We start from the raw sequence: 25,556 nt of genomic DNA, 5'->3' as shown, positions 1-25,556 counted from the left end.
AAGCAGGCATTAAAGGCTTAGACCACAGATCGAATTGGAAGTACCTACGTAGCATTCCTGCATCTTTCCTTTCCATCCTCCGCCTTTTCTCTTCTTCCGGCCGATTCCTCTCTTTTCTTCCCTGTCTTTCTTGCTCACTTGCTTACTTCTTGTTCGCCATTGCCCTACTGCGAGGAGCAAGCATGGCGCTGGGGTAGGTTAAGCATCGAGGCTCGACGGAACAAGGGCGCACAACTTAATGGAGTATAATCGTGCGATTTCGTCCGTGCGATTTCCCCCGGCGAAACACTCCCGGTGACTAGGTCAAGTCGAGGTGGTTCGTAAAGCCAGTTACAGTTACGGCTCTTCCTTGATTTTTTTCCAAGTCGTGAATAATGTATCGTAGCGCGGTGATAAGTGATCGCAGGGTGAGAGGTTACCGGTCGTGAAGCTCGCGAAATTATGCTCGCACAGATCGGGGCGAACGGAACGTTTTCCTTTCCACCATACGGCTTGGAATATGTCCGTTTCCTGCCCGGCACTTAGCACCCATACATGCGGGAACAATGGCATGCTTTCACGCTGCCCGTCTACGCTTGAATAAGTATGTAACCATAATCTGTGATTGTATATTTACCGTAAACCATAAACGGGCATTATTCATTCCGGCATTAGACAAACAACATTATTATCACTGTAATTCTGGCACGCCGGCATACTAAAGCATTATAATTACATAATAATTCAGTAATTGATAGACAAATGTGCAAATAAAAGTAATTGGTTAGATAGACCTTTCATCTTTTACATTAATACACTTATATAGATGCTATCCATTTTTTATGTACACGCGAATGTTAATAAACACAGGATATAATGTGTATTTGTCATGTCTTTAATATTCTCAATTGTGCACCATTGTTACGTCAGAAACATTTCCATTTGCCGTTGAAAGCATGAATCTATGAATTTTACATTTTAATACATTATTCTCTCATCTGTGATGATTCCAACGTTTTTGCCAGTATATTTGGAATTAACATGGACTTTTCTCTTTTTTTCCAGTGCCACCGAATCACCGCGGCGCAATCAAATCTGAATTTCGACGTTTCCAGAGCGCATTCGGTAAGTTTGACATTTATTGAACATAATATATCCAGTAGAATCTTAAACGTACAGTTTCAATAGATGAAACTATTTCTGTTAATTACACAACATTATATGAAGCGACAATCTTTATCAAAAAGTAGATATTATAGTAATTTACTAGATATTATTTTCTTTTAATCTGAAGAGTTCGAACATTATTTGACAATTGAAGAGAAAATTTGTTTTCATCGCTTATAATTCAAAAACTATTTATACTTCGGGCACTTTCATTACGAAAAAATTATTTCACTTTTCCACGAGAAACATCATTCTGTTCACCGAGCACTCCGTGTAGAACGGTCTTGTTGTCCGATGCTTTCGAAAACCTCTCTTCGTGATTACCTCTTGTGGTATGCCTTCGTACCGTGTAAGAAATGAGCTTAAAATTGAAGTCGAGTTTAAAATCGCTCCGTCGACCTACAAGCGCGACCTGTCGTGACAGGAAGCGAGAACGTAGGAATGGCCGAGGTTAAGTATTGAGGATCGTCAAGCTACTCGACCGACTTCGTTTCAAAGATGAAAGCGCTCTTAATGGAGTACCATTGTCTGGTTTCGTCCAAGTTTCGTCCCGTGACGTTCCGGGGTTCGCCCGAGCGATGGCACTCGTCGGTTTTATCGTTCAGGATTTCGGGTTCGACCGGTCGCCACTTACAAGGTGATCCCCAAGACAAGGGAACTGCTCGAACCGTCGGCGTAATTAATGGCTTCATCAGTTCGCCGACTAATTAATTCGCCGTCTCGGACGTGTCACTTCCCCGTGAAAACTTCCTCTCGACTCTTCTAATACGTGGGTTCGAATATTAATCGGTCAGAGAGAAAAAAAACGAGAAACTTGTTGCCGAGAACAATGATTGAAATGTTCGTGATGGTAAAAATTTTTTCACGTATTATGTTTCAAACAAATCTTTATTTTAATGAAATCCGAGTGTATAAAATTTTAGTATTATAAATTAACACAAAATGAAAGTTACATATCTTTTTCATATGCGCTTTATTGTACTTACATGCGTAATGAATTATATATAAAATGTTTCAAGATTTTATTCTCAATTTACACTTTTTTTTAATAACTTGGAATCGATCTTTTTCTTGAAGAAATTTTGAAACTAAACTTGATTGTAACTTTTAACGTTAAACGTGTATAAAGTACGCCAATGTTTCATTTTGATTCATAACAAATTTGAAACTTGTGGTATTTGGAGAAATTCTTGTAAGTCAATTAATTGATAATGCTTTTACGAGAAAAGCGTCGAAAGTATCGTTTGAACGCGTAATTATTAATTGTTTTTAGTTGTTTCGATATAAAACGAAGAGTGTTGGCACATGCAGGTTTACGCTTGTGCGAGAGGCAATAATTTGCAAAACTCATTAACACGCTCAATCCAATTTAAAATCTCTCTCGCGCTCAGTCTCTCCAAATTTCCCGACGTTGAGCTTCCGCATATGCATTATGTGTTATGCATATGTTCCCAGTCGCGCCCCACTGCGCGTTACGTTCTGATGATCAAGACTGAGAGATGTCTTAGATATATCTCAAAACCGCGAATATTAGAAACAAGATATAGCAAGAGACGAAAGGAGCATTATATATATATTACATTTAATTATTTTATATTTAAAAATAATTAATTAAAAGTGCAATTAAATAACAAAATTATATTTTTAGGTTAATTTTAAATCGATTTTTTAAATGAAAATCTATTTCTAGATGAATATATTTAATATAGCAAATTATACAGTTTTAGAAGAACTTAACGTATAATAAATTTGTCGAAGAAAAAAGCCGAAAGGAAAGAAAATGGAAGGAAATCGTGTGATTATCTATATGTATTACTAAACTGATCTACGCAAAAATTCAGACGTTTCCGAAGAATCATCACCCCACCTTAATCCTCAAATTTATCATCGTTCGATTCGCCTTCTCATGATGGCATGTCGATATTTTTCGAATACGTTCAAGGTAAAATCGCGATAGGCGTTAGAAGGAGATTTGCAACCTTCTCAGAATGAGACGGAGGTCGAGAATGACTCGACAAAGCGGAAAAGGGGATCAACGAAAAGTAGGGGGAGGACGAGTTACTTGGAAAGGTTACGGTAATCCGCCGAGCTCGTCGTGTAATTTCCCATAAGGCGGCGGAGGCGGTACTTCGCTTTTGTCGAAACTTTTCGAGAGTATATTTTGCCTCCCCTCAGTATGTCTACATCGCTTTTCTCTTCTCATCGTCTCACATCATTTACACCTTCTCGTCTCAATTTATCTACAACACACACAATTTTGATTCGTTATTTTAATTTATTTTTTTTTTAATTTACTGCTTTTATATAATTTGTTTGCTTTTTTCTCGCTTGATTTTAATTCGTGTGTGTGTGTTTTTTTTATTAATTTATTTTTCATTGTCTCTTTTCTCATTTTGTCAGTCTCGTTGGGGTGTACTTCGAGCGGTGCAGTTCCGCGCGTGTCGCGAGGCTTAATTAGGCTAATGGATATCCGTAATTGATGCAACGAGACTGTCCACTCGAGCGCTGAATAAAACCCGCCACCGACCTCGCCGCGCGAGATGATATAATTCGCCAAGTCGACGAGAAACTGGTTCGATGAATTTTTTGTGCACACGCTTGATGGTGTTCTTAAGATGCATTATTCAAAGTTTATCTTGTCTTGCGAATTATGAAGTTCCATACTGTACGTACAGAATAATGGGAACAGATAACTTTTACATATACCGCGGATCAAGACTGAAAATCACATTAATGAAAAAATATGAAGCATTAAAAGAGCAAAAATTCAACAAATTCATGAAAAGAGCAATAATAACAAAAATATTGAGTTTCTTCGAACTCTTCAATTCTTAAGTATTTTAAAATTACGATTGGAATAATTTAGAATATTAAATTTTTTACAATGGCGTAATATGTAAATTGAAAGAAATTAAAACAATGCTGATGAATTTTATTAAAGAAATTATAAAGGAAAATTTTATGATCTGAAAAATTTGTATTAAGCATTCGCAACAATAAAAATACTGAGATTAATGCTTATTGCACGCAAGTCGGAATAGAAAAATATTCAAGGTTTATGCGATATTTTCATGTCGATTATCGCATTAATAACGCGCGGGAGATAACGTTGCGCTTTACATTTCTCATCATTTTTTCCCCCGACAGCGAACACGAGCGCGTAAAAATTGCGTCGCATTTCTCTCTGCTACGGATTCTGTGCGAAACCGCCAGCGCTGCGAAAACGCGCGGTCTGAAATATTAAACCGTGCTAAAAGCCTAAAGTTAAACATCGCGCCCGATTAATTACGAAAACATGACCGCGGGCGTAGAAGCACCGCGCCGCTCCTCGGTATCTCCGTATGTATTTTTCGCGCGAGCTTCGCCTTCCGCTTCCGTCGACATATCGCGCCGGCAAAGGTCGCGTCGGCGAAGGATGGAGAAAGGATAGGACAGGACGTATTCGGTTTCGCGAAATGCGACGGCGGTGCATTAAAGAGCGCTCCTTTTGCCCAGGAATATAATAGAATTTCGTGAGAGGAGCAGCCTTGAAGAAGATTAGAGCTGACCGCTTGTCCAAGTGAATAGACGCGTCTTTTATCTTGATTTCCGCGGCTCAATTAAAAGATTGTTTTTGTCGGTTCGAACAGAATATTGCGCGAATCGACGATGGCGTTAATACTGGCAAGACCGCACTTTTTTGCGGTCTTTCAGAATTCAAACTTACATCAAAGTTTTGCAGATATCAGCATTTTTCTTATTGAAAGAAGATTTCCGTCTGGATATGGATTTCTAGCAAAAACGCGGGAACATTTCAAGATGCTAGACGCTTTTGCGCTTTGTGTGTAGCGGTGCTAACGCGTTGAACGCCCGTGGCGATTAAAATCTATCCAAAGCCTTTGCTAATCTCACGCTGGACTCTTTTAAAAACTAAAGAGATCCCGCGGAATCCCTACAGAGTGGCCTAGTATTTAATAATTCTATCGAGAATATAGTGCGCCGAATTGGCACGGGGCCAACACAAATATTCTAGTTGAACGTAAAGATGTATGTATTTGTAAGTGCATTTACGGGCGGGCAATAAGATGTTTCGTCGGGCACGATAAAAAGCGAAGCCGTGGTAGATAGATACGCTAATGTCGCTACTCGCGAGCGGGAGAAATATAATGGAATCTATGACGCGTAAACGCGTCTTACGGAGCTGCGCGCGGTAGGAAGATAAGCTGCACCGCCGCCGCTGCCGTCGTCTCCCGTATGCAACGAATGGGCTAAGTCACTCTCGGCGGCACTCGCGAAATCGATAACGAGCCTCGCCCGCCGTCGCCGCCGCGCCGTCACGCTTAGGAGACAGTCGACCGACGGGCGAGAAACCGCGTCGTCGAGGTTCTCCGACGTGGAATTAACCCTTCCGATATTATAACTTCCGCGTCATGAAGTGTAAAGGGCGAAGAAAAGAAGACTCTCGAAAAATCGACTATGAATCTATTAAAGCGAGGGTCGTGGCTTTTCACACTGTTATAAATATGAGAATTCAGTGCCGCTTTATACTGATAAGCGTAAAAATATTTATTCGAATTGCTCGTATTATTTTATTATATTTAAAAAAAAAAAAAAAAATAGAAGCAGTAAAAGAAAAATTCTTTGTCAGTACACATTACAATAATATGAGAGATACAAACAGAGCGAGGAAACTGTAACGAGGATATAGAAGTATAATTACAGTTTTAACTATAGATATACTAGAGTTGAGTTCACGACTGTGCGCTTCTCATAGGCAAAGCGGACATTATCTCGCGTCCTGGGACAGAAAGTTTCCATTAAACGCAACAGAATAGACAAAACGGAGTTCTTAAGAACTCTTATCTTCGCCCGTAGTCCGCCATTACGAGTGGCAAGCATTTGTGGAATTTATTTTTAATCGGATCGCCGCGACGGCGGGAGAATAAAAAGAATCCTCCCTTTGGCCACTGCCTTCCTTTTCTTCCGCTATTCCTGCAACGCTCGAAAATTCTCCGGACCGCGCGGCGCTTACCCATCCACCTGATGGAGGCACGGGGGGATAATATCCCCCCGAAGTTTTCCAACATTGTTTATCGCGGTTGCCGCGAGAGAATAATCGATTAAGGGGGCGCCCCCGATCCCGCTCTCTTTTTCCCTCCGCCCCGGAAACTTTCGTCCTTCCGGCTAACGCCAAATTACTGGTTTCGCCCGGGCCGCATCTGAATGGAGGCTGACAGCACTTCGCAGCTAACGTGCACTCAACTACTTAATAATGTAACAGTCAGCCAACCACTATGCGCCCATTATGTTTCCATGCACGTTGCACAAGAACCCAGAGGTAACAGCCTGCCGGTGGTTGTAATATAGGATTCGCATCCTGTATATCGTGTTGCATCGCTGTGTTTGTTCACGGCACCGCGTCGAGTGGTGCGAGAGAGAAAGAGGGAACAGCAGGAGAGGGAGAGAGAGAGGAACAGAAATGGGGAAAGAGAGGGAAATTTATTATGTTCTGGGATAAATCCTCTAAGAACAAAAAGCAAAGCGCAACCGTTATATATACAGAAGTGAGTCGGCAGTTATAAGGTAATAATAGAATACAATGTATCTACATAACAAATAAACGTGTCGGAACAAAAGGATATAAATTACAGTTATGGTGGAAACTATAAAGATTAAGTGTGTGCTAAAAAAGTGATATATATGTATATATATATATATATATATATATATAAATTAAAAAATTTAGTAGTTACCTCTATATCAAATTTATTTTTCTCTTACGTCTATCAATTTTTTCGAACATAAAATACTGGTACAATCAGCGTGAATATATGGCAAGAATGATTTCAAATACGTAATTATAAAGATATAAAAGAAGAGAAATTCTCTCTCACGTATTTTGTTTTTTGTTATTCTATTTTTCTTTTTTCTGCTTTGTTTTATCCGCGGATAAGTCAGAAACATAATGTCTTGTTCGCTTTTTCCGAGCGCTATTTTTAATCCGTTAAATAATGCGCAGCGATTATTTCCGCGGAGCATTGCTCGACATGCTCGTTCCGACGTTTACGCCTTCATCTTAAAACATGCTTTATCAGATCCTTCCGGTTTTTTTAAATGTGTGTACGTGACGTCTCACGTCTCTCCTTTGATATCGCGGCGTTCGAGATCCCCGTAAGAGCCTTTAATCTAGAAACGCGATATGTTACCTAACGGCGCTTTAAATCTTGTTTAAAAACTTTAGATAGACGCGACATAGTGAAGAAAACACGATAGCGAGTTTACAAACATTGTTTGGAATTTAATCAGCGCCGCTCCTTTTCCTAAAATTACTCTCTGTAATTCGTTTTCGTATTATTCTCGGCTCTTCCTAGATTGATAAGTTCGCATTCAGGGTGCGCGTTTAATTTTTAATTCCGAGATAAGGCCCGTGAAATTTAGAACGTGAAGTTGAGCTTTTCAATAATGCAAGCTGAGGTTTCCTCTCTACATGCCTCTGGCATAGTTGTACCCCAATTATGTATCTTTGCGGTTGCAAAGGAGACCAAGGTTGTGCGAATGTGCACGGCTGTGGTGAACAATTGTCACAATGGAAAAGTGGAATAAGACTCTAGATCGCGATTTAAACGGTGCTATTCATTCTGATTATGGGTTCCGTGCAGACTTCAACGTATTAGCGCATCTATTTTTCAGCGTATTTCTTCCCTCTCAGATTGAGACATTATTATGAAAGCATGTGATTGTTAAACGCAGACGAGTTTAATATTGAGCGGCCGTATATAAGTTTGTCACCACCTTTCCCATTAATGTCTAATTCTTTGTTGAATATCTTTATGCAGCTTGTTAACGACATTGCATTAGATGCGTATTTTATTCTAATGAGATTGATATCTGAAAGTGACAGGAACTTTTAAGAAATAGAACGTAAATTTTATTGTAGATAATTTTAAATAATTTTTGAAGAAATTTTATTATATATATTTGAACAGAGATTTAATATTGTAAATCATAAGTTATATAGATGACGACCTTGCTAAAAAAAAAAAAAAAAAAAAAAAAAAAGTCGATTATGTTGTAACCGCGAGAAACTTTAGCACGATGAAATTATAGCACGTCGTCGAAACAAGGTTACATCGATCGTTCCTCGAAGTAAACTTGAATGATGAATGTTCAAGTTTTGCATTCTTATGTTGAATGGATGCGGTTGTTGTTGAGCATTCTCGGTTTATCGGAAATCTTAAAATTGCGCCGTATTTGGTTGCATACGGAAATCGCGGATAATAAAAATTTGATGCTAAACAAACGGTGCAAGTATCTTGAGTTCGATATTTCGGTATTCGCATACTCGTTACAGGAGTGGATACGTATTCGAGCTACTGCGTGTTTTTGGCAATAAACTTTACAGTTGAAATAATAAAATTTAACCCAACAATATCGGGCGAAATGGCGTGAAACAGGCGTACCGCCGAGAATATTGTTCTTGCGAGAAGAACGGTGCGCGATTTAACGCACGTTCGTGTATGTGTGAGAGGATAAACGGGGATTCTCGATAACTCGTCGATTACCCGGATGGAACGTTTTACGAAGCGCATTACGCGGCATAGTGGGCTACTAGAAGGCGGATAATCTCGATTATCGAGGCAGCGTTCGCTGGAAATTACTCGCAGACTGTCGTCGCGAATTTCGGTCGGACGTGGAAGGACTCTCGATTATAATATAATTCGATCCGCTTAATATATGATCAGTTCATACATGTAATTTTGATTGAATTCATCCAGCTGCTTAAGAATTGATTTTCATCGAATAAACAGATAAGAATTTCTTCGGGATGGTTATCTTAAAATTCGTTCGTCGTCGAATGATGGAAGCAAATATGGGTGTAAATGTGAGTATTTCAGTAATTTACTTAAAACTTGATTCGAGCGAATCAAAAGGCACATTTCCTTGAAATTACGAGCTTACTAATTAATGTCACAAATTTTGATTAAATTTAATCCAGGATAACTAAAGTTGTTTTTATCTACTTACTTCTTAATTTGTTTAAGAATTAATCAAGAATTAGAATAACTTAATTTGATTAGGAAATGTCATTTTACTCGAAATTATTATCTGACAACAATTTGTCGGAAATTTTGGTCACGCGCTTTAGAGAGACCTGTGAATGCGATTGGAGCGGAAAGTTTCTCTGCGTTTAGTTTTGCGCAAATTGTTCATTCAATTAGAGTTTATCAATCCATTAGAATAATTTTTTTCTTTTACACACACACACACACACACACACGAGTTATAATCGGGTTGCCAATACTGAGCAGCCGGTAAATTTTGCACTCAAAATTACGCGAATCTAGGTAATGAGCCGTGTTTTTTCTACGATGGAGCACTGGTGGTAAAACGGTGTGCTCGTTTAAGCGCGATACTCGAAATTTATCACTCGCCGATTCCTGCGCAGATAAATGGACAGTAAATCGCGGTATCGTGGCTCGCTTGCGACACAGGCGCGTTTCTCTTTAGCCCGATATCGCGAATTGGTCCACCCGTACTGAAACCTTTTTCAGATACGAGTAAAAAAAAATTAGAGAACTCGCCAGCTCGCGATGAGCCGCTGGACGGCGCGAGGACGGGGGATGGGAAATGAAGCACGTGTGAACGCTACGCGCGGCATAAAATTCGGGGCTCCCGCGTATGGCGTATGTAAATTGCGTGCAGCGCGCGACGCGCATGAATTTAACTGCCGCCGCATGTAAATTCAACGCCGGTGCATGTAAATTTTATTGCAATCAGCTATTGTAAACAGGATTACCGCACGGGTGCGACGCCGAAACTGGAGAGCGAGTCGGCTAGTCGATGGAATCCTACGAATATTTCGTATTCGAGGACACCTGACCGCCAATAGGCATATAACGTCATGCTTACGATACTTTGCTAATAATCGAAACTATATATAGGTACACGAAAGGCAGTGTCGAATATATAAGTTATATAGGTGTCCTTTTCTCTGATCTTTACAAATGCATTAACGCGATCTTTTATGGATGATAATTTTAAAATATCTTTTACAGTTTTTATAGTCCATATTAGTTATTTGATTCCATTTTTATTAATTCATAATTGCTGAGTTTTTTCACTTTAAATATCACAAGTAATATCGAGGATTATAGATATTTTTGAAAAAAGTATCGGGTAATATAGATTCTTGTGATATTCAATATGAAATGAGAAGAGAGCTATCGATATTTCACCTAATTGAAATTATCGTACGATCGTGCAGTTGAAAGTGTAACTTGAGCAAATCTCTCGACTGGGCGTTGTCTTTCTCGTTCCTCGTGTCGCAGTGAGCGTGCAAAGGATACACGCGGATCATGGAAATAAGAGAGGAGGGACTGCGTTTAATTTCGAGTAGTTGCGTTGCAAATTCAGTCGCCGGCGGTTTGCAGATTGCGTTCGCAAATATTTGTGCGCTGCGCACGTCGAGCATTTTATCGGCGCTGATATTAAATGGCGAATATTAATTAGAAGAGAGAAAGAGAGAGATCGCAAACAGAAATGAAAGCACAACTTGTCGTTTTATGAAGTATGATGTATCCCATAATTCCTGCTGCTTTATTTCGCTAACTGAACTAGGAATATAGAAAGTGGCATTTGAATGTTATATTTTATAATTATAATAGGTGGATTAAGAGTCAGTAAAATCGTTCTCCGTATTATATCGTGTTTTTTTTTTAAATATGCAGAACTGTAATTCTCGATGAACAAAAATTTTTTACACGTAAAAAAAATTTAAATTCAAATTGTTTAAATTCACATTAATATTCACAAATGTTCTCCGTTCTTCCGCGTAATTGTAATCCACGTTAGCCAGGTTTCACGTTTGATTTAATATTTGCTAATAGCAACTCTGATCCACAGTTACGCGCACGAAATCACCCTCAAAGCTCGGATGACTATGAACCTCGCGGCGTCGACCTTTGACTCCCCGTCGCGCTTCAGGCTCGGCAAAGTCGCAAAAATCTTTCCGCTCTCACTCGCCGGCGTCACCGATGCCGTTATACGTGTCTCCAAGCTTCGACGCTCAAAGCGCGCAATAAGCAAGCGAGGCATGTAATCGACTATCTGCCGGTAAATCCTCTGCAGCAAATGTATCGCGGGTTCTGCATTTCTCTCTTTCTCTCTCTCTTTCCCTCTCTCTCTCTCTCTCTCTCTCTCTCTCTCTCTTTCTCTCTTCACGCTGTACATCGGTGTTGCCGAATTTCGATTCCGTATTTACCGGACTATGCGTTATAGTCGACCGACCGAGTCGCTCTCGCCGTGGGCGTATCACTCACTATGCCTCCGTATATACATATCCGGCGGCATAAAACCCGATAGAATTCACAGACGGCCCATTGGGACAGGAAGAGGGAAAGAGAGAGATAGGAAGAGAAATAGGGGAAGGGGGGCGAGAGCAAGAGAGACAGCGAAGAGAGATGCAAATTTATTAAATCCCACTAAATAATATGCGATCGCACTTCGCCACGGAACTCATCGCGATTAGTGAGCGGTTGCTTTGATTTTAATGCGGCACTTCTCAAACGGACGAGAGGAAGAGGAGGCCTTTTATTGTCCGGAAGAAATAAATATATTTGGGCAATTTAATAAGAACTTCTATACAATTGAAATCTTTAGAGGAGCTTAAAAGGGGGGGATCACCAAATTTGTATCCTTATATATTTCCGTACCATTTGCCGAAATACTATTGCTCTCTCTAATCTCGCTAATCCAATTACACGAAACCAATTCGTGATACAGCGGCAAAATGAGGGGAAACGCGAAAATACACGACGCCTCCAGTCGACCGACTTTCCAGTACGGTTGGCCAGGCGTAAGATCGAATCTCAGTCTCGGGAGATCGCGCGTCGCACAAATGCGGAGGCGGCCGTTTCATAATGGAGGAACGACAAGGAGCCAATCGTCGTTACGTTTACACGTCGACCGGCATGCGGCGATATGGCCGATTCTGAAGGAGAATTCCTCCGTGAGTCCTTCGGCGATAAAGAGGATTTAGATCGATTTAAGATTCCAATTTCCGGGGTTTCTCGCGGGGTGGACCATCTCTTCTTTTCAGTCACCGCCTCGAAGTGGGGAAACGCTGCTGGCATATCGCACCGAAAGGGGTAAAACAGTGTTTCTCAAGCTCTCTCAAATCTATTATTTCCCTTTTTCTTTTTTGAAGCATTTCAATAAAATTCATACATATTGATATTTATCCAATTTACGATTTTGCATACATTTATTAAATAGAATTTTAAAAATTGGCAATTTAATTGAGAATTTAATTAAGAAACAATGTGTTGACTTCATTGACAACATATTTGATAAAATAATTAATTATGAATAATTAATTATGTATTATTTAATATAAAAACAAATACATTATTTGTTGCTTGATACAGAAACAGCTTCAATAAAATTTATTTCAATGATAAAAGAGTTTGTAAATTGTATTTTCTAACTTCTCCTGCGCGTAGTCTATTTTGAGAAACACTGGGGATAAAAGGGGTGGTTCAGGGATGTAAGCTAACGCCGCTGGTGCCCCGGCTTGTGAAAAGAGAACGATACCGACTCTCGCCGCGCGGATAACCAGTCTCGGCTTTTTCTCTTTTTTTCCCCCCTCCTTCGTTCCTTTATCGTTTTACCTTTATCACATTCCTATTCCTCGGATCTGCCTCATCTTCCTCGCCTCGTGGTTCTCTGAGGACGAGTCGGGTTTTTATTCTCGGCCGACGCTTACTTTTTGCCGCGCTGTGCCCTATCTGCGGAGATTGTAATTTTAATTCCGGCGGTTTTACTCCTCCCACGTTTCGCGCCGCATCGTTCGTCGTTCGAAGACGTCTGTTCGCGCGTCTGTGTGCGTTCGCGCGCGGATCTACGGTTTATATATCACACCGATCTAACTGTTCATTTTGAGCACCTCTTTCCTTTTTCTCTATTCGCAATTCTGCTCTTAAATGATTCGAACCTTATCCTTCGCGGTGCTTAGATACCTTCTGCGAAGCACGACAGTTGCAATTTTAATTCTTATGAATCTTCTTCGGATCTTCTTTTTACACGGCCAATTGTCCGCGCAATTGCGTCGCTGTATCGATCGCCGGGTTAAATACAGCAGCATTTACCTAGTTTTGTTTTTCCGAATACGCTTCTAAAGACTCGCCATTTCCTTATCGTATTTCTTACCGTATCGGCACTCTATCTGGCTTTAGGGGCTACTTAGATCGTGGAAGATCGAGATTTAAGACAGCCAGATGGACAATACTGGTTCCCGGGTTGCAATCGAATTACCAATCTCCGCGTTTTTTTTTTTTTTTTGCTTTCTCTCTCTTTCTCTCTCTTTCTGCTCATATTTTTCCTCAATCTTTGCGCTTTTTCATTGTCGTCATGTCCTCTCTCTGTCACGAGTTTTCTCATTTCGTCCTCCCCTTATACTGACTTTTTGCCACGTATCCCATCCAGTGGAATTCTAATTTTAATTCCACGGCTTTTGGTCCCACCGCAGTCTACCCGTATAATCGTCCGCAAAATTAGATAGCGAACTAATCTCGTTTCAGCGTATTCTACAAAACGCACGTTTCACTATTATACTAAAGCGATTAAAAAGATTCTTAACTTAAGGAAGCGTATTTTATCTTAAAGTCCACAAATTTGAGTTACCAATTGTACGAGTTAGAACTGGCTAGCGTGCATAACATGAAAAGCATAGTAAGTTATTATACGGCAATATTCCGAATTCTGAAATACGATTGCTAATATCTAAGGACGTAATTACATTTTTCAAATCTAAACTAATATGACTTAGCATAATTTAGAGCACACTTTAATACTTTTGTTGAAAATTGTACATTATCTTTATGTTAAAAATGACAAGTTTTTATATGTCCTCGCAGAACGACATATAAATTCAAAGGAATGGCGGAGATACACGTTCGTAATGCGATAATGTTTATTTTAATAAGACTCTCAAAGTTTCTCAGTCTTAGATCTCGCACGAAGTTTAGTTCACATCTAAAATAAACGGCTTATGTATTCATCTATCCACATGTTCATACGCATAACTTTGTTCTTGTTCTGACAATAGAATCTCTTTCCTTCCGACAATCTTCCTCAAACGACACATTTTCGAATCGAGCCGGATATTACACGGGAGTGCGCTAGCTTATCCCGCAACGAGCTATCCGACTTTAAGGTCTACTTAGATCGAGTAAGATCCAGATTTTAGCGAAGGGGGCACAGGGGCGGGTCGGACGCCACTAGTGCCCGGAGTTTGAGTGGATGGTCGACTCGATCCAAATTACCAGCCTCGGCTTCTCCCTCTTCTTCTTTTTTTCCTTTCATTCGTCGTCGTTCCCTCGCCTTCCCGTCCTCCGCCTCACTCTACCCTTTCCTCCCTAGATATTCTTTTCTTTTTTTCCCGACCCTCGTCTTCATTGTTGTCTTTCTTCTCCACCCTCGCAGGCTACACTCTTTTCACCCGTTCCCTCGGTAGCTCTTCCTCATTTTCATTTACCTTTTTTTTTATTTACTTTTTATATCTGCATTCTATCTCGTGTCGACCGCCGCCAATAGCCACTGTGTATCTCGTATATCGCGCTCGTAACCATTCAAGCACTCCAGGATTCTCGCATAAGCTAAATGAGAAATTACGAAAATGTCGCATTTTTCTCGTGACGATGATGTGATATTTTTCGTATCGACGTTCAAGACTTTTCTGCTAAAAGGTGTACAGTTTATCCTGAGATTAAATCTTCTAAACGTAATGAGAGATATGATACAACGTTCGCAATTTGATATAATTGCGCGCAGTTTTAAATTAAAACTAAGCGTAAGTAAGCTTTAAGTAATCTCGGCTTATGAGTTTCTAAAATACTTTTCACAAAAATAATTTATTGTTAGATGAACAGTAAGATAAATAGATGGGAATTTTATTCGAATCGAGAAAATTGTTTTAAACTACTAATATAAATATTTCAATAATAAATTATAGCTTATTCAAATTATAATTATACAAAAAAAGACAATTGTGAAAGCACTCTGCAGGTATCATCTCTCGATATTATCATTTTGTATCTAACATGACTAAAAAGTTCCCTAAGCGACACGGTCTTATGGTTTCAGCAATTGTCTAGCAGGATTATCGGATAACTCGGCCGTCTCGGCTCGCATTGGACACCCCGAATTACTTGTCACGGCGTTCTTTCTACACGTGCTTTTTTCCCCTCTTCTTTTTTTTGTCGATCTCCTTCGTTGATTGTTATTTGTGTTTTTCCGAGCCTTCCTTCGTCGCCCGCCGCGACGACGGCGGCGCCCTTTTTTGCCGTCCCTTTCCTCGCCCGGCCTTCTCGCTCGCTTCTTCTTTTGTCCAATTGCTATGTACATTTTTAGCGTCCAATCTCGTCCGGCTTTGATGCTCCCTAAAGCTCTTTTCTCCTTATCTCCGTTCCTTTATCCGGCCTCCATCGAGCGAGAGTCTCATTTAAAAAGTGCATTATTATCTCTAGATATATATATATCTATATATAGGCTACGTTCCGCTGTCGACTTGTGCGAACGATAGAACGCAGAATTAAATATTTCTCCGACCAGCTCAGCCGCTCTTCCGCCGCCTCCTTCTTCGTCGATTCTTCATTCTCTCTTTGACCGTGGTCTCCAGCTCGCTATAATCCACTATTCCACTCCACTCTCCTTTCGAACCCGCCGTCGCCTTTTGCGCACCTCACTATAAATTACTCTTTCGTTACCCCCGGCGCACTAATCGATCTCGCTCGCGCCTTTATCCTCCCGTTGAAACTTTCGACCGCACCCCGGTCCTACCCATTCCCTTCCGCATCCCCCGTCTGTCGGCGGCGCGTCCGTGTTCCGCCTCTCCTCCGACGGTCTGCGGTCCATCGAGTCTAAGATCCAGATCTCTGTGGAAATACCTTCGTCTAAAACCGCCGGCCACCCCGCTCGGGCTCCTCACGACCTTTCGTTCTCTCAACCATCGCCCCGCTTCTACGCTCTTCAAGCACGCTCGCCGCTGCACCCGTCGTTCGTCTCGCCCACGTCCCTCGTCATCCCCCTCGCGCGCATTTTCTTTTTCTTTTCCTCCTCCCTTTCTCCCCCGGCTTTTTTCCCTCCCATTGCACTCGCCCTCGTCTCCGCCCTCCTACGCCCTCTCGTAAGGAAGGTCGTAATTGGCCCTTCGGCCACGAGCGACCACGATGGAAAGCAGCCCGAGAGAGCGAACTCCGGATAGCGGGAAAGGATTGGGGGCTATGCGGGGGATAGGGTAATAGCGGTGGCGGTGGCGAGAGATTCTCGGCAGTGTCTACCCTATATCACGGGGGCTACTGGGAAGTACAAGGGACACGGGGCTCTTCCTTCTACCCTCCTGGGAGCGAGCCGGCCATCCCGTCGCTCTGAACTTTACTCGGGGTGAGATATGCAGAAATTAAATATTCATTCGGGTTACCGGCCCTCGGTCTCTATTCCTCTCCTTTTCTTTTCTCTCTCTCTCTTTCTCTCTCTCTCTCTCTCTCTCTCTCTTTCTCTCTCTTTCTCTTTCTCTTCTTCTCGTTTATTCCTATCCTATGCGCCTTCCTCCCGTTTGCGTACGTATCGTCCTTTGTATGTATCGTTCTCTCTATCTTGCACTCTTTTCTCCTACCTTCCTAGAAGTAATGCCCTGGCTCGAGGCCAGTTCCGTCGAAGCTCTCGATGTTCGACATTCTCTCGCCTCTTATCCTATGCACCGAAGCAAGATGGCATGCACATTTGTGTGCGGATGTCCCAGAAATCGCCCATGTGTTCCGAATTTGATAGGTGCTAAAAGTAAAATTGAAAAGAATGAGAAAAATATCGGTCAATTTTATGTTACAGACGATTGAATATTGTAGAATTTTATCAACTCGCGGATACAGATAATTGAAACTCCTATTCTCTCACAGTTATCGCCAAACGCGACTTTTATCTTAACGAAATTTGAATCCGCTACTCATTTATCAAAACATTTAATATCGAGACGGATAGAAATTAATGAAACAGAGTGACGTTCAATACATGAATTCCGATAAATCCGACTCAGCCGCGCCAAACAATCTGCGGTTGACGGATTGCGTTCCACTTCCACTCCGGATTCTGTATACACAAGTACGTATCGCCATCCTTTTCTTCCGCTTCCCTCTGCACGTCTCACCTTTCGCTCGTTGTTCCGCTTCCTTTTCTTCGAGTCCGACGATTTCTACGGGCTCGGGACCGTGGCGCGCGTATTGCGCCGGAAACGTACCTGTTGAACTAGCTACCGACTTCGATGAAATAATGACGAGTGGCTTATGCGCCGTCTGCAGCCGCCACCGCCGGCGGCAGCGAGGGCGACGATAGCGCGAGGAGGGAGCAGCGAGGGGACGCAGTCGTATTGCGTTGCGCAATATACCCCTCTCCCTTTCCTCACTCCTTGCCGTAACCGACGAACTGTTCTCCGTTAGCGTGGAATTGCATCGTCCTCTCCACACCCTTCCATTTCGAACACATCCTGCGGGATGAACGCGGCTACGGTTTCGAGGAGACGAAACGCTTCGCTTGGGATAAAAGGATTTGTTTTACTGCCACGACGAGGCGTATGAGGTGGGGAAACGAAGACTGGGGTGAAATTTGAATAGCGTTGTCGTCGTGTCGTCGTACAACGGCGGAACGCTAAGTTGTCGGAATCGCGCGACCGATAATTCGCATCGCCGCGTCGCCGACGACTGCGGTGTTTTACGGCTGGAATTGCTCCCGCAGCTCTCTCAACCACCTTTGGTTTCTGTCGCGTTTCTAGAGAGAATCTCACACTTAAATACGTTTATAAATGCGATGTTTTCGCTGAATACCGAAGCGAGTGAAGATAAATAAAGAGAATAATCTCAATTTGAAAGTAAGCTAGCGAGGGCTAGAATATCATAACACGTAAAGATTCACAATTACCGTCCATGTGATTTAAACAAAAATTGTTATGTAATGATATAATGCATAACAATTGATAATTAGGTTTCTTTTAGGGATAGAAATGGAGAGTATATCTTAATTCTCTTCAATAACTTCTACACAGAATCACGACTTTTTTTATGATTCTTTGTTAATTTCGTTTTGTACGTGACATATCCTTTCCAGGACAGGCAAGAAAATTACGAGCGCAGATTTCAGAAACTACAGGTCCGTTTTCCTGTCCAGAGAATGGAAATGTCTACTCCATTTATCCCACGCGACAAGATTTCTAATTACGCGAGTCTAATTCAGTCGCGACTATTCCTCCTGTAAGAACTGATAACTTCTTGTTCTTCTTCTTTTTCAAATACCGTAATTAACATTCTACGATGATGGAATTTTATCGAGAGCGACAGTATGCGACAATTTGCGAGCCCAGATTAATCAGAATAATTTTAAAGAATTTAATTTATTGTTGAGATTTTAGCGTTGTTTTATTGAACATATGATATTAAAAAAATATCTAAAATAAAAATTCTAAAAAAAGTTATAAGTTAGAAATAAAATTTTAAAAGTCTAATAACATATAATCTTTTTTATAAACGTGAAGCTGCACTAAGAAATCGCTAAAATTTTTAACATAAATTTTCGCGTCCTTATTGGCAAGAATAATTTCTTAAATTTATGAAATATTTTATAAGTGATAAATTTATACAGAGAAAGAGATCTGCATAAAAAAATTGAATAATTTTTACGATGATAAGAGGTTACAGTTTCATATAACCCATTCACAATTTTTCCATATAAAGTCCTCAGTTATTTCGCTCTTACTGAAATAAATGTTTTTCAACGTACAGATTATTCGATGCCGCGCTCTAGCGCTGCGGATGCTTCACATATGAGAGAATAAAATTCCTTCGGGATGTTCCGGCTTCTCGCGGTTGGCGGCAATATCTCCGCCAACCAAGGCGGTTCCCGTCCTCGGTTCTTGGTGATCTCACGTACGTGTTTCACATCAACGTTTCAGTGCCGATCTGGGAATGTAACGATTCTTAGGAACGCGCGCTGCTTCCGCGTTTGTGATTCATCGTGGTCGGATTTGTCATTTCAATTGTTATTTTGTAGATACGGAAAAGAAGTTATGCACAATATTAGTAGTAAAATACCCAATTCTATATTATTTTATTGAATAATTTTATTATATCTTTCTTATTCTCTTTTAACAAAGGCATATTACAAAATTATCTATTTTTATACTTTAGAATTTTATATCATAACATTTGGCAAGCCTAGATTTTTAAAATTTACATTTTCTTTACTGCGATGCATTGAAATCTTGTATTTTAGAATTCTAAACCATTTCTTTGTTTAAAATGTAAGACTTTAAAAGAATTAAATATGAACAAAGGTAAATATTTAATTTAAACAATTGTATTTTTTTTTATATTATATTTGACATGTTTAAGGCTAAATTGTGCGCGTGTAGCGCACACAAATGTTATGTTCTAGTTTAATTAAAAAAAAATTGTATTCTGATTTTATCTTGCATGGAAATATTTTCGATCCTAATATTCTTTTTTAATCACATATCAATTCTTTGACATTGAAAATAAAACAGTTATTATGAGTAACGGCTCTCGGTTAAATTTTAGTTTCCAAGAAATTTGAATTTTGACGGAAAATAAATTTTCAATTTGTCGAGAAATTTATAGATAATCAATACAAAATATAGGATGCTTATCTCGTAACAAAAAGCTACACAATACCGGGGAAACATTAATCTTCTAAAATGCATAAAATTGCCCGAAATCATCAGCGTTATGCATACATTCAGCCCGATAGCGAAACGTTTAATAATCTGACAAGCTGATTTCGTGTTTCAGCTAGGGTTGTAACGGCCCAGTCGGTGATCATGCCGCGCGTTTCACAGCGTGGTTTGAATTTCGACTTGAATGCGAGCCAATATGGGGTACATAACTCCGCGCCGACCATTAGTTTCGCCTTTACGAGGCAAATGAACCATACCCGCGCCCGTAAGATCGTAGAGTTTACATTTTTAACGACGGAACACGTTCGCTCCCGGTGTGCGTCGAGAATTTGTTCCGCGGCGGGCGAAACAGCGAGCGAGAGAAACCGCAACGATCGATTATCCGTGTTTAGACGGGCGCTTCGTTTCACAAGAGAGATCGATTCAATGTAAAATCCTGATTTGTAACATGGCGTCTTGGGGATTCATCCATCATGATTCAATCATTTAAAGTGCATTTCTTAATATTTAGTCAAACTAGATGTATCATCGTCTCAACAAAATATTTATTTATTATATATATTTACAAAGAAAGTAATGTAATTTAATCTACAAAATACACATATGGTAAGCGAGGATTACTGCGAAGAACCATTTTTATTTAAAGAAAATACAAATATGTACAAGCCTGGTGATTTATTTTATGATGGGTTAGTAATATTAATCATTTCATTTGCTGATAAAGAGCAGTGCTACAATTGTACTGCGTTACAATCGCTCTTCTGCGCTTCTCTATGATATCGATATATCGAAATCCCGATGAGACTCTAGCATTGTCGACTACGACAACGCGGTTAGAGATATTTCCTGCGACGAGGGACGAACTTTAACTAGTTAAAGCTACTTTCAGTAAGGGTCGCATTGCCTCTTTATGGGATTACAACCCTTATGGAAAATTCCGAAGGAATTGGTTGGTAACGAACGGAAACTCGTTAAATTAATTTGCTGCAAGAACGATACTGTCGCCTATGTAATTACAAAATTATGTAACTCTTACGGGAAAATTATTTACAGGAAATTACGTACATTTCGCCATTTAACTAATACTGTGTAATTAATTGTATGATCTTGTATGTATTGTACAACGATTAAACCGCTAATTATTGTGTTTTAATTTAATTTCAGAGCAATCGACGGAGAAGCGGACCGCAGCAAACTCGCGAGGTAAGTTTTTATACTTTCTTTAATTTTTACTTACAATTAGAATCGATTTTTTTTTCCATTATATTAAGAGCGACTTTTATTGAAACTGAAAAATAGTTGAAACTTTTTTAATATTTAGCATATTTTTATTAAAAATTAAAAAAATAAAATAAATACGATAGTATCTCTGTTATGTTATTTATAAAAATACGGATATATAAAATGTACATAAAATACGGGACGCAAACTTGGAGCATGTTTCATACTAGTCGCAAAATCGATGTCTCGCTAAATTGATGTAACACTGTTTGCCGTTGCTCCGCTGTATCGCGATTGTATGTGTATGGCAAACGTCGGCGGAGACGGTCGCTAAAGTTCAAAGTAATTTCGGGACACGCGGCAAAACGTTTAGCACAGATTCCTTAGCGTCCATTGACGATCCCGGAAACACGTCCGCAGCATTGTTTGAGTTTCGATTTGAACGCGGTCCAATATGTACCGCGTGGTACATAGTCGTCTATATTAGCTTCTCATTTGCTTAGTACACGCGATGTTACCGGTGATGCCGCGAGAGAGAGGGGCCAATTAAATTAACTAATAATATGCGCCGTAATCACCTTACATCGCGTGCCGCGTTCGATCAATTATCAATTGCGTAACAGAGAGCGGTTCTGGCAAATTAATGAGGATTATTAAACGTCGAAAATTGTCGTATAAAAGAGCGATTAGTCTTAATGACTGTCGTCAGGAAAATTGTTATAATTAATTTGAGACATTAGGCGCAGCGTAACTATTCTGTGACTGGAAATAAGATTGTTGTAAAAAAAAAAAAAAAATATCTAAAATTTTCCAATATTAAATAAACTTTTTTTTGAGAAATATAACCATCTTTTTCCCATTATAATGTTACTTCTCAAAGTTATTTACAAGTTGATCTACTGAGATTGTTTTACTTTTTTTTTATTCGTCGGACTATCCATTACAATATAAAAGCAACGTTCTTATTTTAAGTTGCAATTTAGGAATTAAAATTATCATTCCGATTTTATCGCGTAGGATTGTCCGATAAGGTTTACACATTACAGAGTTAACAGTGAGTTGTCCACCAAGATTTTCCGGATACGCATGTTTCGCTGTCGTTTGAGTTTCGACTTGAACCGGAGCCAATTCGCGAGCCGCTGTTTTGCTCTCGAAAGCGCGGCGAATCGCGTCGTAAGGACGATCGTTACAACGATTCATGATAAAATCCTTATTCCATGGCTCGCCGCCGCCGCGGTCGCCGCCGCCGCTGCTGCCGCTGCTGCCGCTGCTATCGAGGGAGAGGAGCAAAACCGCTTTCTTAAATATTATTCGCCCCCGAGCGTTCTATTATTCCACGCGAGACGGGAGCAGCCAGGAATTCGATCTCGCCAGACCAGAGAATTTCCACCGGATACAACGCGGTTTCGTGTCTCGTTCTTCCTTTTTCGTCCTTTATTCATTCTTTCTTTTTTTTTTCCACGGGACGAATTCGTCCCTATCGACGCGGATCGAATCGGCAGAATTATGTTGTTGCGCCGACGAAACGAGGTATTTCGTTCCTCGCCTTCGACGGGCGCTCTAGTGTTTTATGTAAAGACCGAACAATTTTATTCCACGTCCTCGAGTACACTTCCTCCTCTCTTCTATCCACCTGTCTTTTTTTCTCTCTACGTGTCTCTTTCTCTTTCTCCCGCTGTCTCTCTCACTCTTCTCGGGATCTCTCTTTCCGTCGGTGCCATAAATTTCACCCGCGCTACCACCCCCTTGTGCTGCGCACTGTTACTCGCCCATATATTCCGATATCCTAGAACTCAACCTTGTTCCCGCAACCCATTTCGGAGCACTCCCGCGGTTACTTTGGCTCGCCCACTTTATACGTATATCGCGAATTCCGATATCGCGACCGCAATGCTCTATAGGTACATTCGGCAACTATATCTTTGTGCGTCACGTAAAACAGATGGGGCTTTCAGTTTCATCATCGTTTTGGACGCTCACGAGAGCGTATCTTATTCGTTTAATCATATATATCGGGATCTCGTCTGGAACATAACGAACTGACGATCAGTGAATTATTTAGTCATAAAAATTATGAAAAAGAGAAAGATGAGATGTTTTCAACAAATTTTAATACATCAAAGCAGTCAACGTTCACATATTAAAATATATTATTTAATGTTATATGTTTAATGCATGAAAACATTAGCAATATTTTATTAATAAGCATATTGTAATATTAATTATTTTTCAATATTTATTTTAATTGTTTATAATTTAACAATTATCAATGATTATATAATAAAGTTATAAATATAGAAATAAGAATTGTGCCTCTCTAATTCATTAATGCACTAGTTTCATTGATTGGAATTTGTTGAAAGCGCTTTATGATATTGGTCAAGCTTGCATTTTTTAAAAGGTTTCTATATATTGCTGCAATGTGAAAGCACAAGTGCTGCACTCAGTGTGCAAACGCGTCTGTTAATGCTATTTTTTGGCGAGAGTTGAGGAAAACGTATGATGTATGAAATATAGACATCATACTAACAATAATTTATTATAAAACAGCCGAGTCCGAACAAAACCTACGTCCGTCTACTAGTCGGACTTTTTAATACATTCTTTTTCTAAAAGCTTACATTTCCCTTGTTTCGTTTTTGCATGCACTTCGTGGAACGTCAACAACGACGTGTCGTCCTTCGCTTTTAATTTACCCGACGAAGTCGATTCTCTCCCGTACGTCTCTTTTCGAACGATTTTCATTCTATTTGCTTGGCTGCCGTTTAACGGCCGTGCACTGCTAAACCACTGCAATACGATGGATGCGCCAAGGAACCGTATTTTCCTCGTCTTTGATTTTTCCGAGAGACTCCATTTTATTTGTACAGTTGCCATCGTATTCCGTACGAATCCTTTTTCCACCTCGCCGGACATTCCGATATCCCAGTGCTAACCTTGTTCCCCAAACCCCTTTCGAAGCTTTCTCTCCTAATTTCTCGGCCGCTCATCTTTCTTCCTTTCTTTTATTTAGCACAAAATACCGCGGTCAATTCGTCAGAGTCCCATGTGTCTCCAAGCTATAAATGTGAAATCTCATTGTTTGTCTTGTGTGAACTTTAAATAAGTGTAGCTTACATAATATTTTTGTTGCTTAATTTTTTTAATTCTACACTTTATTTTCTATCTTCATATTTAATTTAAAATTCAGGTCCGAGTATAAAATCTATTAATTGATAATATGCCTGTACGTTCTCAATGATTTATGTTAATCTTTTCGTATTGTATACTTTTTAAATATACATATATGTAGATTTTTTGAATAACTTGAAAGGTTGAGCTTTTGGGTGCGAAACTCGTTTCTTTTTAATTTATTTTTGTCCGGTATTCGATATGGCTACTCTCGGCTTTCTCGCCATCGTATCCGCCTTTTCAGCGAAGAGAATCCATTCGACCCGACGATTTCCGGAATCCGTAATCCACTCGATTCTCGCTCGTCGGCGTGAAATTTTAATACTAAATCGATTCCGCCGCCGCGGCTTCATCGCCCGCTATGCGCGCGGTATCGATTTCAACCGTTGTGACAATTACGATTGACGTTTCGATACGCGATCGAAGAGCGGCCCGATCGGATTCCGCGTCCCCGGCGTCGCTATTGCTTTCAACAACTATGGCGCTACGCTTGGTACAACTCGCTCTTCGTACAAGTTACCGTGCGACTTGGAGTTTTATCATAGCGACGGGAGGATACACTTTCTTGCCAGTAGCGTAACCAACGATCCCGCAAATCTCAGGAGGGCTCTCGCGTCTAAAGCAGGATAAGAGAAAAAAGTAAAAGAGGAAAAGGTCGAGAGGGGGAGAAAAATAAATCTGTTTATTATTCTGGGATAAGCCCCATCAGAATAAAAATAATACAAGAACGAAGAATGTAAACGATACAAAGCACTGAACGGTAAACACTGAAATGATAAAAAGCGGGAAAAAGTAAGGAGAGGCGGAAGATAAATATGGAAACCGATACACCGGTGCGAAAATATTTATTTTATGTAAGAATCATACAAGACTACAACAGGAATATCCGTAACACGGCGTGTAGCGTACGCTTAAAACAATGATGAAGTGGAGTCGTACGTATTCCAAGGCTGCTTAAAAAACAACGTTAATAATTTATCATTGAGAAAACCTGGGGAAGAAGGAAGAAGGAAAAAGCAGGTCAAACTGCGATGAGGTCGGAGAAGCAAAGGGTAAAATAATCGAAACCGTGAAGGGCCCTTTAGCTTCTTCTGCGGCGGAAGGTACGCTCTAAGCGTGTGAGTTACATCACTGTCGCTCGCATCCGTGCGCACTCAAATATTCGGGCCGCATCATAAATTTCGTCGCGTGCACCCTATGTGCCGTTCGCTATTTTGCCATGAATTCCGATATCCTAGAACTTAACCTTGTTCCCGCAACCTATTTCACAGTTCTCTCGTTTATTCCGGCTTTCCCCCGATAC

The 25,556-nt window shown here is 40.3% G+C and overlaps 1 protein-coding gene across 2 annotated transcripts in view; it reads left to right on the top strand.

Annotated features, from left to right (window-relative positions):
* The window catches only part of LOC105670765 (leucine-rich repeats and immunoglobulin-like domains protein 1), a 193,235-nt gene that overhangs the window by 119,635 nt on the left and 48,044 nt on the right, over nucleotides 1-25,556 (top strand). For both annotated transcript variants that reach the window (XM_012364469.2, XM_012364470.2), the window contains 2 exons: nucleotides 1,045-1,104; nucleotides 21,026-21,064. In XM_012364469.2, the coding sequence (XP_012219892.1) occupies nucleotides 1,045-1,104; nucleotides 21,026-21,064 (99 nt within the window). The remainder of the gene's footprint in view (nucleotides 1-1,044; nucleotides 1,105-21,025; nucleotides 21,065-25,556) is intronic.

Source organism: Linepithema humile, chromosome 2 (genome assembly GCF_040581485.1).
Source record: "Linepithema humile isolate Giens D197 chromosome 2, Lhum_UNIL_v1.0, whole genome shotgun sequence".
NCBI lineage: Eukaryota > Metazoa > Arthropoda > Insecta > Hymenoptera > Formicidae > Linepithema > Linepithema humile.
This window is presented reverse-complemented; position numbering and strand designations above follow the sequence as displayed.